Here is a 16,371-nt window from a genome sequence, read left to right on the forward strand (position 1 = left end):
AAGTATTGGTAAGAGTCAATTTTATTTTGATCAGTTAAGCAGAAATGTTAAATATAAATCAGTGCAGGAAGGTACACAGAAACTTGATCTTTCTACCTTTTAAAAATCTGAACTACAATCAAGGACCTGTCAGTCCTGAAGGTGAACATACTTGCAGTCTGACCAAGCAAAGGGAAAATTGCTTATTTTTTTTAAAAATCCACATGCATTGAAAAATAACACAAAATATATGCAGATCTTTTATCATAAAATTATTTTATTTTAAAAAGCAAGAAGTAAAATTGAAAGAAAAATAGTATAGATCAGTTCTTTTTCGGTGCATAGGACTTATGGGTTAATGATTGACCATAGATTTCTTTCAATAACATAAGACTAACTACTAGACGGAGCATAAAAAACATTTTCTACTCAGAAAATTTCAGTTGGCTGAATATATTTACATATGGATAAATAAAGCGATATACTTTAGCTATATACACACAAAAAGGTTGTATCACTAGGTCAGGACAAATGGAATATATTTTGGATACTGAAAATGAGCCTGTTGGAGCTAATCACTGTAGATGTGGGTAGAGGTGGCACACTTGACCACAGCATTGATCAGTTTCACAAAGCCTGTGTCCTTTGGTTGATCCAAGCCTCGCATCACACGTCTTTTCATCACAGATACGAATTCTCTATTGCTCAGCTCCCCATCATCTTTCAAAGAAGAAATATCAGTACTGATTTTTACAATATATGACTATGTGAGAAAAAAAGCTCATCTGCTTAAGTGTGGAAATTATCCATGTGTCAAATCTACATACATGTATGGCCATGCAAAATAATTAACTAAAAAGGTTGTTTACATGCTGCTAGGTTTTGCACCATTAGCAAACAGGAAATTATCTAACTACACTACTTCCCCCAAGAGTAAATGCTGATTCAAGTGAACTAAAGAAGTGAAAATGTAATGAGAGTATAAATATGAGGGCAGCCAACCAGGACTTACTGTTTTCATCAAACAGGGTGAACACAACATCTATCACATGATCAGAGAGTTCTACTAGTGCCACAGTTTTTGCAACATGCTTGAATGTTTCTAAAAAATAAATCAGGACTGAATCATTAATGCCTCCTTATCTATAATGCTAATAAAGCCTACTCCAGAAAAACTATGAGACATTTGTTTCTAATTATTTTTAATCCATGGGTCAAATTTGTGGTAAATAAGTTTTAAAAATGTTGATGACAGCTAACCCTGGTCAATAGAAACTCCTGCTAAATGGTAAAAGCTGAGGGCTGTATCCACATCATTGATGCTTTTGAGAAACTTCCAGAAAGCCAAGTATTCCTCAAAAGTAATTCCCTGAAAATATATTAATAGAATTGTACACTTTTTACTTTACAATATCTTAATCACACTAAAAATCTTGGTAAAAGGGTCAAGATTGTTAACTTTTTTACACACTCATAACTTAGTCAACTTACCTTAGGTGCCTCTTTATACTTCCTATTTTACACACCCATAACTTAGTTCACTTACCTTTGGTACCTCTTTATACTTCCTATTTCCTATTTTATACACCCATAACTTACCTTAGGTGCCTCTTTATACTTCCTATTTTATACACCCATAACTTACCTTAGGTGCCTCTTTATACTTCCTATTTTATACACCCATAACTTACCTTAGGTGCCTCTTTATACTTCCTATTTTATACACCCATAACTTACCTTAGGTGCCTCTTTATACTTCCTATTTTATACACCCATAACTTACCTTAGGTGCCTCTTTATACTTCCTATTTTATACACCCATAACTTACCTTAGGTGCCTCTTTATACTTCCTATTTTATACACCCATAACTTACCTTAGGTGCCTCTTTATACTTCCTATTTTATACACCCATAACTTACCTTAGGTGCCTCTTTATACTTCCTATTTTATACACCCATAACTTACCTTAGGTGCCTCTTTATACTTCCTATTTTATACACCCATAACTTACCTTAGGTGCCTCTTTATACTTCCTATTTTATACACCCATAACTTACCTTAGGTGCCTCTTTATACTTCCTGCGAACCCTCTTGAGCATTCTAGATTTTTTGCTGTCAGGCAAGCCAGCATAGGTCAGCAATACACTGCCAAAGTCTCGCTCTGAGAGAAGATCATCTTCTGCATGCCTGTCAAACTAATTGCAAGAATATGGATTATGATGGGGGAATAGAAAAATGTCTAGAAGCAAAAATAACAGGAAGGGAATGGGTTTAAAATAGCAAGAACTGCTTGAAAAAGGAAAGCAGTTATATCAAAGCCTTTCATATTCAGGTGAGGTGACACTGTTTACAAAATGATTTGGTTGTTCAAACAAGTAATAAACCCTTAACAAAAAAAAATGTGTAGGCACATCAGCAATCAACAACGCTGACATAGGCCTCAATCTTATCACATTAATAATCAACAACACTGACATAGGCCTCAATCTTATCACATTAGTAATCAACAACACTGACATATACCTCAATCTTATTAATTTCTCTGTGGAGCTGCCTCTGGAATTCTAAGAACTCTGAAACTGTCAGTTTTTTTGAGCCATCCACTCCGAAAAAGTAGGAGGTGAGTGCTGAGCTCATGCCGTGGTCAACACTCCCACTGTTAGCATTGTTGCGATGTCTCATCCCTATTGAAGTTTGGTTCCTAATTATTTCTTGAACCTGCATTAGAAAATGCATAAATCCTGAAAATCTTGAACTGAATGTCAAATAATAGGCTAATATTGAAAGATTTAAGTCTTTTTATTACCTTGCTGAATTCTTCACGGTCGACTTCACCATCACCATTAAAATCAAACATTCGAAATCCAATCTCAAAGTTCCTGGGAGGAGCTGAGAAGAAATTTCAAAACTAGCAGTTCAAAAACTAGACAGTATTACACAGATGAGAACAGAGTTTAAAAACTAGAGGTTAAAAAACTAAAACTAGTTTGTACACGAATGAAACCATTTGAGTGATTGTGAAAACTTACTAGAGAGAACAGTAAGCAAGAAAATGTAATCAGAAAATGAGATGAGTCCAGACTGTCCAAGCTTGTAGAAAATGCTGTCTTTCTCAAGCATGCCAACCATTTCTCTATCCTGGCGCTAAACAAATGTGAAAGATGAATATAAACTACTAAACATTGAAATACCTAAGCCAAAAATTTTTCTTGTAATGAAATGGATATAAAACTTTAGGAAAATAAATTTTGTTTGATGTATGTCTAAGCCGATTAAAGCTCTATGGTAAAGTATTTTATAAGAGATTTAAAGGCTAATTTTTAATACTTCTTTACCAAGCCCACTATTTTACAGAAGAATAGGTATACAAACCCCACAGTAAATTTAGTAGAAAAGTAAAAAAAAATTGTTTACTATTCTAAAATATAAAAATGTTCTGGCTAGAGGACTACAATTTCTAACATGTTACATACTTTTTAACCATAGAAAAAAATTCAAATAGAAAAAAAAATAAAGTTGGAAAAAAAAATGTGGTTATTTCAAACTTTTTATTATATTAGTTGAATTTTTTTTTCTAGTGGGTTTTGATTGTTTTGAATAACAACAAGCAAGCTAATTTCTTCTAGCTCAACATCTTTTCTAGCCTGCTAAACTGAGCACTTTTTTATGAAGGGTGATTAATATGATAACACTATTTGATTACAGCTTATCCAATACTTTGTTCTGGCTTACAAAATATTTTGTTATATTTTACCAAGCAGGTTTATAAAAACAACACACTAGACTCAAAAAGGCATTAAATATCTGCCTAGTTTAGTGGTAAACACTCCAGATCAAACCCACTGGGGTGGGGGGGGGGGGGAGAACTGTTTTAGCAAGCAAAAAAACTTTTATATTAGTTCATGCTGGGTTAAAATAAGTTATTCCTGATTGGCCAGACAATCTCAAACATGTGTTCCTGATTAGCCAGACAATTTCTAAAGTATATTCCTGATTGACGAGACAATTTCAAAAGTATGTTCCTGATTGGCTACACAATTTCTGTTAGAAAACTGCTAGGAAATAAACATATTTTCAATTCTGGAAGCTATGGATGAGCAGTATGATCAGCTATGGGGTAGATGAGCACTATGTCAAGGAAAGCCTCAACAAGACATCATCCAATTACACTGTCAAACCAAACTCATCCAATTATATTGTCAAACTAAACTCATCAATTTACATTGTCAAACTTAATGCAGTCAACAAGGCTTTGTCTAAATCACTAAGTGTAGATTTTTAAAAAGTAAAAACAATTCTGAATATATTGATAGCCTGCTAACAGTAAGTTTATAAACAAAGTATGTATACATGAATATAAAATATAGTAAAGAAACCTGTAAACCCTTCAGCACAATACTCAATATGTCTGTACTATGCTCAATTAAAAAAATAAAATAAAAACTTGTAAGAAAATAAATATGTAAATATAAAATTATTTGTAAAATACATCCATATAGAGAGAGCTGTTGGAGCTATAAAGGTGTTTGTGGAAGGTTTAATCTACACCCGCTTAAAGTCAAATACTGACTCATTTTGATTATCATTTCATATACAACACTTCATTGATCAAGTTATTAACAAACAAAATCCTCAATTTTCTTCTTCACATCAAAATTGTGTATCAGTTGATAAATTAGGACAGACAGCTGGACAGTCTTAACTGATAAATTAGGACAGACAGCTGGACAGTCTTAACTGATAAATTAGGACCGACAGCTGGGCATCCTAAACTGATAAATTAGGACAGACAGCTGGGCATCCTAAACTGATAAATTAGGACAGACAGCTGGACAGTCTTAACTGACAAAAGTAATTTCTGAAATAAATATTTAAACACAATCTTATTTTTTCTGTTCATCTACTTAAAAATGCAGTGAAAACAAAAATGAATTTAATAATTTACAATACTGACAAATGGATGAAAAAAAGCAATGTATGATAATCATGTTCGACTATGTTATACAATGAAAATACAATGAAGAAACCTGACTCCTAAGAAAATACAACAATCAGTACAAGCGGTAATGGTAGGAAAGTGTTGGCAGCTATGAGATGTGCTATAGACATAGTGCATGACAACACAGGTCACATTCTACTCTAGGTGCGCTAGGACAGCTACCCAACTATCCTGCTGACCAGCATCTCATCATACAAGAAAAACAGCTAAAAAAACAGGCTTGAAACATTGAATGCTGTACAGCTCAACCACATTTATTCACTAGCTACTACACGATCAACTGATTTTTCAAATAAATGAAGAAATAAGCATGTTTATCATTTGTATCCAACACCTATTCTTTATTTTTAACACTAACATTGCAATAGAAAAAATTAAATCTGACCCTAGGTATGTACAACCTCAAGAGTTTATTTTGCAATATTTTGAAGGTTTGTTTCAACACAATAATAAAATTGTTGTTACTTGACCACTTGAGTCTATCAAGTGAGAAGGTTTGATAACTCTATAAATACCAGCTGACTAGTCCCCCACTGAACGCCTTCCATAAGTAGAAGTTAAAAGGTTAGGAGAGGTAGATTTCTGGATTTTAAAAACAAAGTAATATTGCAGGGTTTATTTCAGACATTTTTCTCAAGGGCAGCAGTTCAAATCTCTGGCAACACACCCTTGGAGAGATGCCTAAAAGAAACACTAGTTATTTGATCTTAAAATAATTCTCTATGAATATCTACTAATCTATGGAACATTTTAAACTATGAATATAAAGTCAGTTAATTTAAGTGATGATTAGCCCATGTTGGGACAGCCCTTATCTTACCATTGTCCTAAAAATGTACTCAGCTATGCCCACTTGTTATTACTTATTCATAACTGGACAATGTGTTCAATTGCCTCCCAATACGGGATGTGGACAAGACTTATCTTACTTAGATCTCACTTAAACACAGAGAATAAAAGAGCATGCTCACACCAAATAGGGTGAGGCTGGGGAAAGGTTTGAATGTGAGAAGCTGAGAACAAAAGAAAGAACAACATCTCAGGTATACAGGTTGAGTTAAAAAAAAGCTTGGGTTATAAAAAGACAAGCAAATTTCCTTGCTTGCTGTTGTATAGTTTGGATTATGATTAGAATGGACTATAAATAGCCATAAAACATGAAGATTGACAAGACTCACCAGGTCTGCTAGTTTTTCCTTCTATTTTTTTTGTCAACATGTTCAGAGTGGAAAATAAAATTTCAAAGTCAAACCAAACACGGTCTAAAACATGAGGACACACTACACGTCTAAACATGAGGACACACTGCAGATCTAAAACATGAGGACACAGAAGGTCTAAATCATGAGGACACACTACACGTCTAAAACATGAGGACACAGAAGGTCTAAAACATGAGGACACACTGCAGATCTAAAACATGAGGGCACAGGTCTAAAACATGAGGACACACTACACGTCTAAAACATGAGGACACACTACACGTCTAAAACATGAGGATACAGATTGTCTAAAACATGAGGACACAGAAGGTCTAAAACATGAGGACACACTGCACGTCTAAAACATGAGGACACAGAAGGTCTAAAACATGAGGACACAGATTGTCTAAAACATGAGGACACAGAAGGTCTAAAACATGAGGACACAGAAGGTCTAAAACCTGAGGACACAGAAGGTCTAAAACATGAGGACACACTGCAGATCTAAAACATGAGGGCACAGGTCTAAAACATGAGGACACACTACACGTCTAAAACATGAGGACACACTACACGTCTAAAACATGAGGATACAGATTGTCTAAAACATGAGGACACAGAAGGTCTAAAACATGAGGACACACTGCACGTCTAAAACATGAGGACACAGAAGGTCTAAAACATGAGGACACAGATTGTCTAAAACATGAGGACACAGAAGGTCTAAAACATGAGGACACAGATTGTCTAAAACATGAGGACACAGAAGGTCTAAACAGGACACACAGAAGGTCTAAAACATAAGGACACAGAAGATCTAAAACATGAGGACACAGAAGGTCTAAAACATGAGGACACACTGCACGTCTAAAACATGAGGACACAGAAGGTCTAAAACATGAGGACACAGATTGTCTAAAACATGAGGACACAGAAGGTCTAAAACATGAGGACACAGATTGTCTAAAACATGAGGACACAGAAGGTCTAAAACATGAGGACACACTGCACGTCTAAAACATGAGGACACAGAAGGTCTAAAACATGAGGACACAGAAGGTCTAAAACATGAGGACACACAGCAGATCTAAAACATGAGGGCACACTGCAGATCTAAAACATGAGGACACAGAAGGTCTAAAACATGAGGACACAGAAGGTCTAAAACATGAGGACACACAGCAGATCTAAAACATGAGGACACAGAAGGTCTAAAACATGAGGACACACAGCAGATCTAAAACATGAGGACACACTAAACGTCTAAAACATGAGGACACAGAAGGTCTAAAACATGAGGACACACAGAAGGTCTAAAGCACAAAGACACACTACATGTCTAAAGCATAAGGACACACTACATGTCTAAAACACAGAGGTCTAAAACATGAGGACGCAGAAGGTGTAAGACATAAGAAAATTATGCCAGGTCTAAAACATGAGGACACACTACAGGTCTAAAAGATGACACATAATTTCTAGTGAGATAAATATTTGACAGCTGGGGTGGTGTTCAGTCGTCTTGTGACAAAGATAGCCTGTGATTAAATATATAAGGGGGGTGGGACAAGTTTGTGTACACTCAACTATGGGGTGGTACTGCCAGAACATGTACACACTCAGTAGTACACATCACTACAAACAGATGATTGAAACTTTTTATACAGCTAAACATGTAGACCAGCTCAGAAGGTTTAACACGATGTGATCAGTCAAACAGGACACAGACATGGTGATTTGCAGGAGAGATTTTTAAATTATCAACAGAGGTAACCGACATCCGAAACAAGAGTTTTAATAAAAGAAGAGTGTTGCGTAGAAAAGTTAAAGTGCATTAAAAAAAATTAGTTTTGATGCATTTGTAAACAGTGTTACGACTGACACAATAACTGACTTCACTAGACGCACATCATCACTTGTGTAGTAAAGCAACAAATTGTGTAAACTTGTCACAACAAACATCACTAGACCTTGGTATCACATATCAAAGAATAACAAATTTTGTTTTTAAAATAAATGCACATTTTCGCATGTATATACATGTGTGATTGTTTAAATATATTATATATATATATATATATATATATATATATATATATATATATATATATATATATATATATATATATATATGTATGTATATATGTATATATATATATATATATTTATATATGTATGTATATATTCACACACAAATTCTTTTCACTGCAACCAAAACTACATCTATTTTAATAAGCATCAAACACATGTCTACTACTAGACTAAATGTGAGCCAACTACCAAAAGACAAACACAAGACTATAAATTGCTTTTGTTAGAGGCACACTGTCTTCTATGGTGAGTAGTGCATGTTTTCAGTCACACAAGCTAAGTGGGCGGCTATATCTCATGTTGGCTGCGCTGTCTGTCAGTTGACAACATGATATGACAAAAGATATTTTCTAAAACAGTTTTTACCACCACATACAACATTTCTCCTCATTGAAAACTTTTAAGTTTAGAAAGGCAACAAACAAAATAAAGCAACAAAATAATTTAAGTTAGAATTTAACAACTATTTAGAGGCAAATAAATTTTCAGCTTTAGAACAGCTTCAATGAACTAATCTGTTTGTATTTGTTTCTAATCGTGTTTGATTGTGTGGGGGCCCAACTGTGGAGAGACCTGAACTGGCCAACTCATTCATGTTAAAAAAAATGGTTCTCACTGCAACAGCTTGCCTTCTTTTGCTGCACTCTAACAGTTTTCCCTAACAACTTTAGCAGTAACAGCTTCTAACAAATTTAGCTGTAGCAGCCACTAACAACTTTAGCTGTAACAGCTTCTAACAAATTTAGCAGTAACAGCTTCTAACAAATTTAGTTGTAACAGCTTTTAACAAATTTAGCAGTAACAGCTTCTAACAACTTTAGCTGGCCACTAACACCTTTATCTGGCCACTAACAACTTTAGCTGGCCACTAACAACTTTAGCTGGCCTGGCCACTAACAACTTTAGCTGGCCTGGCCACTAACAACTTTAGCTGGCCACTAACAACTTTATCTGGCCACTAACAACATTAGCTGGCCACTAACAACTTTATCTGGCCACTAACAACTTTAGCTGGCCACTAACAACTTTATCTGGCCACTAACAACTTTAGCTGGCCACTAACAACTTTATCTGGCCATTAACAACTTTAGCTGGCCACTAACAACTTTAGCTGGCCACTAACAACTTTATCTGGCCACTAACAACTTTAGCTGGCCACTAACAACTTTAGCTGGCCACTAACAACTTTAGCTGGCCACTAACAACTTTAGCTGGCCACTAACAACTTTAGCTGGCCACTAACAACTTTAGCTGGCCACTAACAACTTTAGCTGGCCACTAACAACTTTAGCTGGCCACTAACAACTTTAGCTGGCCACTAACAACTTTAGCTGGCCACTAACAAACAACTTTAGCTGGCCACTAACAACTTTAGCTGGCCACTAACAACTTTAGCTGGCCACTAACAACTTTATCTGGCCACTAACAACTTTAGCTGGCCACTAACAACTTTAGCTGTAGCAGCCACTAACAACTTTATCTGGCCACTAACAACTTTAGCTGGCCACTAACAACTTTAGCTGGCCACTAACAACTTTAGCTGGCCACTAACAACTTTAGCTGGCCACTAACAACTTTAGCTGGCCACTAACAACTTTAGCTGGCCACTAACAACTTTATCTGGCCACTAACAACTTTAGCTGGCCACTAACAACTTTAGCTGGCCACTAACAACTTTAGCTGGCCACTAACAACTTTAGCTGGCCACTAACAACTTTAGCTGGCCACTAACAACTTTAGCTGGCCACTAACAACTTTAGCTGGCCACTAACAACTTTAGCTGGCCACTAACAACTTTAGCTGGCCACTAACAACTTTAGCTGGCCACTAACAACTTTAGCTGGCCACTAACAACTTTAGCTGGCCACTAACAACTTTAGCTGGCCACTAACAACTTTAGCTGGCCACTAACAACTTTAGCTGGCCACTAACAACTTTAGCTGGCCACTAACAACTTTAGCTGGCCACTAACAACTTTAGCTGGCCACTAACAACTTTAGCTGGCCACTAACAACTTTAGCTGGCCACTAACAACTTTAGCTGGCCTGGCCACTAACAACTTTAGCTGGCCACTAACAACATTAGCTGGCCACTAACAACTTTAGCTGGCCACTAACAACTTTAGCTGGCCACTAACAACTTTATCTGGCCACTAACAACTTTAGCTGGCCACTAACAACTTTAGCTGGCCACTAACAACTTTATCTGGCCATTAACAACTTTAGCTGGCCACTAACAACTTTAGCTGGCCACTAACAACTTTATCTGGCCACTAACAACTTTAGCTGGCCACTAACAACTTTAGCTGGCCACTAACAACTTTAGCTGGCCACTAACAACTTTAGCTGGCCACTAACAACTTTAGCTGGCCACTAACAACTTTAGCTGGCCACTAACAACTTTAGCTGGCCACTAACAACTTTAGCTGGCCACTAACAACTTTAGCTGGCCACTAACAACTTTAGCTGGCCACTAACAACTTTAGCTGGCCACTAACAACTTTAGCTGGCCACTAACAACTTTAGCTGGCCACTAACAACTTTAGCTGGCCACTAACAACTTTAGCTGGCCTGGCCACTAACAACTTTAGCTGGCCACTAACAACTTTAGCTGGCCACTAACAACTTTAGCTGGCCACTAACAACTTTAGCTGGCCACTAACAACTTTAGCTGGCCACTAACAACTTTATCTGGCCACTAACAACTTTAGCTGGCCACTAACAAACAACTTTAGCTGGCCACTAACAACTTTATCTGGCCATTAACAACTTTAGCTGGCCACTAACAACTTTAGCTGGCCACTAACAACTTTATCTGGCCACTAACAACTTTAGCTGGCCACTAACAACTTTAGCTGGCCACTAACAACTTTAGCTGGCCACTAACAACTTTAGCTGGCCACTAACAACTTTATCTGGCCACTAACAACTTTAGCTGGCCACTAACAACTTTAGCTGGCCACTAACAACTTTAGCTGGCCACTAACAACTTTATCTGGCCACTAACAACTTTAGCTGGCCACTAACAACTTTATCTGGCCACTAACAACTTTAGCTGGCCACTAACAACTTTAGCTGGCCACTAACAACTTTAGCTGGCCACTAACAACTTTAGCTGGCCACTAACAACTTTAGCTGGCCACTAACAACTTTATCTGGCCACTAACAACTTTAGCTGGCCACTAACAACTTTATCTGGCCACTAACAACTTTATCTGGCCACTAACAACTTTATCTGGCCACTAACAACTTTAGCTGGCCACTAACAACTTTAGCTGGCCACTAACAACTTTAGCTGGCCACTAACAACTTTAGCTGGCCACTAACAACTTTAGCTGGACACTAACAAACAACTTTAGCTGGCCACTAACAACTTTAGCTGGCCACTAACAACTTTAGCTGGCCACTAACAACTTTATCTGGCCACTAACAACTTTAGCTGGCCACTAACAACTTTAGCTGGCCACTAACAACTTTAGCTGGCCACTAACAACTTTAGCTGGCCACTAACAACTTTAGCTGGCCACTAACAACTTTATCTGGCCACTAACAACTTTAGCTGGCCACTAACAACTTTAGCTGGCCACTAACAACTTTAGCTGGCCACTAACAACTTTAGCTGGCCACTAACAACTTTAGCTGGCCACTAACAACTTTATCTGGCCACTAACAACTTTAGCTGGCCACTAACAACTTTATCTGGCCACTAACAACTTTATCTGGCCACTAACAACTTTATCTGGCCACTAACAACTTTAGCTGGCCACTAACAACTTTAGCTGGCCACTAACAACTTTAGCTGGCCACTAACAACTTTAGCTGGCCACTAACAACTTTAGCTGGCCACTAACAACTTTAGCTGGCCACTAACAACTTTAGCTGGACACTAACAAACAACTTTAGCTGGCCACTAACAACTTTAGCTGGCCACTAACAACTTTAGCTGTAGCAGCCACTAACAACTTTAGCTGGCCACTAACAACTTTAGCTGACCACTAACAACTTTAGCTGGCCACTAACAACTTTAGCTGGCCACTAACAACTTTAGCTGGCCACTAACAACTTTAGCTGGCCACTAACAACTTTAGCTGGCCACTAACAACTTTATCTGGCCACTAACAACTTTATCTGGCCACTAACAACTTTAGCTGGCCACTAACAACTTTAGCTGGCCACTAACAACTTTAGCTGGCCACTAACAACTTTAGCTGGCCACTAACAACTTTAGCTGGCCACTAACAAACAACTTTAGCTGGCCACTAACAACTTTAGCTGGCCACTAACAACTTTATCTGGCCACTAACAACTTTATCTGGCCACTAACAACTTTAGCTGGCCACTAACAACTTTAGCTGTAGCAGCCACTAACAACTTTAGCTGGCCACTAACAACTTTAGCTGGCCACTAACAACTTTAGCTGGCCACTAACAACTTTAGCTGGCCACTAACAACTTTAGCTGGCCACTAACAACTTTAGCTGGCCACTAACAACTTTATCTGGCCACTAACAACTTTAGCTGGCCACTAACAACTTTAGCTGGCCACTAACAACTTTAGCTGGCCACTAACAACTTTAGCTGGCCACTAACAACTTTAGCTGGCCACTAACAACTTTAGCTGGCCACTAACAACTTTAGCTGGCCACTAACAACTTTAGCTGGCCACTAACAACTTTAGCTGGCCACTAACAACTTTAGCTGGCCACTAACAACTTTATCTGGCCACTAACAACTTTAGCTGGCCACTAACAACTTTATCTGGCCACTAACAACTTTAGCTGGCCACTAACAACTTTATCTGGTCACTAACAACTAACACTAATGTGGCTGATGGTATTCAGCACTCTTTAAAAATTTGTTAAAAAGCTAATGCACATTTTAAAAAAATTATTAACCTTCAACTGTAGCGTAGTTTAACATATTTATCAAATGACAATTTTGTATGGACAGACAAAAGCAATTGGGAGGAGATACTTACAGTTGGATCAAATTTCTTAAAGCTATCAAGTCCCAGACCTGAAATACATGATCAACTTTTTAAAACCTTTTTACTTTATATAAACTAAAACTGGTGTAAGTTTAAACATTGGGGATGTTTGTTTTCTATGACAGAAACACAGATTCCATGTGGAAACACATTAAGATGGCACTGATTGTTAGCTAGAGCTGGACTAACCTTCAGGCTGCTTCACGCCTGGTGTGATTGAACGCACAAAATCTTCTGGAGTCATGTACACCTCCCAGTCCCCATCCTGGTTTACTTTTAAAGTGGCAAAGTAGCGAAAGATTTTATCAGGTGTGGAGTAGGCTCGGATACGATCTTCATATCCAATGATCTGTACAAAATTTATTCAAATGAGTAAGAGGTGTTTAACTAAAAAAGTTTTTAAAAAAAACAACTTTAAGCTATCATTTTAATATTTTAACATTATAAAACACGAATAAATCAAGTGTTCGCACCCGTCTATCTCGAAACCCCACTTTCTTCTTTTTTTTCTTCTCATCATCTCCAGACTCCTCTTCAGAGTCTTCATGTGTTGTATGAGTGACAGATTCTGCCTTCACACTAGTGCTTTTATGAAAACCTTTGTCTGAGGGTCTGATCAAACAAGAGAAAAAGCTGAATTAACATTAGTTTTACTCTTTTCACTAACCCAAAACTGATCAAACAAAAGAAAAAGCTGAATTAACATTAGTTTTACTCTTTTCACTAACCCAAAACTGATCAAACAAAAGAAAAAGCTGAATTAACATTAGTTTTACTCTTTTCACTAACCCAAAACTGATCAAACAAAAGAAAAAGCTGAATTAACATTAGTTTTACTCTTTTCACTAACCCAAAACTGATCAAACAAAAGAAAAAGCTGAATTAACATTAGTTTTACTCTTTTCACTAACCCAAAACTGATCAAACAAAAGAAAAAGCTGAATTAACATTAGTTTTACTCTTTTCACTAACCCAAAACTGATCAAACAAAAGAAAAAGCTGAATTAACATTAGTTTTACTCTTTTCACTAACCCAAAACTGATCAAACAAAAGAAAAAGCTAAATTAACAATAGTTTTACTCTTTTCACTAACCCAAAACTGATCAAACAAAAGAAAAAGCTAAATTAACATTACAGTTTTACTGTTTTCACTTACCCAAAACTGCTAAAAAAATGTAATCTAAATATTTCGTTCAATTTTATCTGCCTTAAACCTGATTTAAAAACAAATGATCATATTTTTCATACTTTATTGTATAAGAAAGCAGTGAGTTAACTTACAGTAGGCCTAAAACTAGTGTGAAGACCATGCCAGCCATTAAAACTATATAAACCACTTTGTTAGGCCAAGAGAGCTCCCTCTCTTTATGTCCAAAATTGGCGTAACGCAACCTGTACTTGGGCTGAGTGCTTTTCAGCATGCAGCTTACATAAGTGGGGTTTTCTTTTCTTAACTTATTGCTCAAGGCCACTGCATTCCTTGTCAAGTGTGAGAAATATGCAGGAGCACAGGCTTTTTTATTTATGTTGCACACATGAATCAATAAAGAGCCTTGAGCCTTAGAAAAATGCTTTATTGTAAGCATTCTGAATCCTAAAAAATATGAAAAGTGGAATAATTATTGAAATGTGTAAAATAATCTGTAAACAATATGAAAAGTGGAATAATTATTGAAATGTGTAAAATAATCTGTAAACAGTTCATTTGAAAACAGACAAAAAACATGCACATATAAAATTCTCAAGGGACTTGACTGTATTTTTTAAATTGTAAATATTTATCTCAAATATCATTGTTTAACAGTTAACTTCAGGATATATGTGATTGATTTGGGCTTTGCGATGTCATGCACTCCCCAAAAATTTATCAAATTCTTACAAACATAGGTGATCACCATAAAACTTTTAATCCATTTGTAGGTGACACAGATTACTGCTATAATATCCCGGCTGAGCATAGATTGAATGTTAGATTAATAGATATAGATATCTCATGGTCCAGCAGGGAGATAATGCAAATATTTTTAAAAACTTTATAATTTGGTCTCAAATACACAGAAAACAATAAAAACACAATGGGGGGGGGGGGGGAGGGGTTTCTGACTGGGATTCAAAGGGTTGATTCTAAATATTATCCCAGGTACATAAATAAAACAGGGAGACATTTTTCTATTTTTCTAAACATAAATCCTCCTCAAAACGTGAAATAATTATTAAAATTTAAGGGAGTCACCTGTTTTTCACATTACTAGAATCTAGTCGCGGGCGATTTTACGTACCTAAAATGATAGATTACCTGTCTAATAATCTGATTTGTGATTAGTAAGTGTACTAGTACTAGAATCTAGATCTAGTCATTACTAAACTAGTCTGACTAACTGACTAGTACTACTACTAGAGTCTAGTAGTACTAAAAAAAACTAGTCAGACTAAATAATAGAGTCTAGATCTCTAGATCTAAGTATTCTAAGTACTAGATCTAGAGTTAGAGTAACTAGAGAAGAAGAAGATCTAGTAATCTAGTTACTTAGTAGTTCTAAGTAGTTAGACTAGGACTAGGAGTGGAGTGTCAGTGTAGTGTTGTAAGTGTAGGAGTGTACTAGTGTAGGACTAGTGTAGGAGTAGGAGTCTCCTTGTTGGACGCCTTGGTTGTCTACTAGTGTCATGTCTTAAGTCTTAGAGTTATTCCATGTGTTAATTTCGTCATTTAGCAATATTTTTAACAACCTTGGTTTCTGGTCTAGTAGACTAGATCCAGTCTAGAATATTAGGCCTATAGACTATAAACTCTAGAATACTCTGGATTTCAATATCCAGAATCAAAATCTAGATCTAGATTCTAGATTCTGTTTTCTTGTTTATTTATTTTTACACCTGTGAGAGTTACCAGATCAAAATGTCGAAGGATCAAATAACTCAAAAAAAGCTAGATGTTGCGGTATATTAGTAGATATATAAAATCATTAAAATGCGATCGGACCCCAATCTAACAAGTAGAATAGGTCTAACCTTACTTAAAACAAATATTGAGCTTTTTGTGAATAGATATAAATCAAACATTTTAAAACCATTTGAGTTCACACACAAAAAATAGCGATCAAACTAAAAGCAT

The 16,371-nt window shown here is 36.4% G+C and overlaps 1 protein-coding gene across 3 annotated transcripts; it reads right to left on the reverse strand.

Annotated features, from left to right (window-relative positions):
* Window positions 1-3: 3 nt before the first annotated feature.
* On the reverse strand, window positions 4-16,363 carry LOC131941321 (calcium uptake protein 1, mitochondrial). Of its 3 annotated transcripts, none has more exons than XM_059300525.1 (13): window positions 16,343-16,363; window positions 14,541-14,853; window positions 13,732-13,870; window positions 13,448-13,607; window positions 13,250-13,287; window positions 6,159-6,179; window positions 3,011-3,125; window positions 2,788-2,870; window positions 2,505-2,699; window positions 2,039-2,176; window positions 1,240-1,348; window positions 992-1,081; window positions 4-699 (listed from the first exon to the last, which is right to left on the reverse strand). In XM_059300525.1, exons 2-13 carry the CDS (start codon window positions 14,843-14,845, stop codon window positions 551-553), a joined length of 1,542 nt encoding a protein of 513 aa, XP_059156508.1. In that variant the 5' UTR covers window positions 14,846-14,853; window positions 16,343-16,363; the 3' UTR covers window positions 4-550. The 3 variants fall into 3 exon arrangements, with proteins under 3 accessions (XP_059156508.1, XP_059156507.1, XP_059156509.1); XM_059300524.1 differs by lacking the exon at window positions 16,343-16,363 and adding an exon at window positions 15,987-16,138; XM_059300526.1 differs by lacking the exons at window positions 6,159-6,179; window positions 16,343-16,363 and adding an exon at window positions 15,987-16,138.
* Window positions 16,364-16,371: the final 8 nt, after the last annotated feature.

Source organism: Physella acuta, unplaced genomic scaffold (assembly GCF_028476545.2).
Source record: "Physella acuta isolate Inbredline_101_S28 unplaced genomic scaffold, ASM2847654v3 ptg000357l, whole genome shotgun sequence".
Taxonomy (NCBI): Eukaryota; Metazoa; Mollusca; class Gastropoda; family Physidae; genus Physella; species Physella acuta.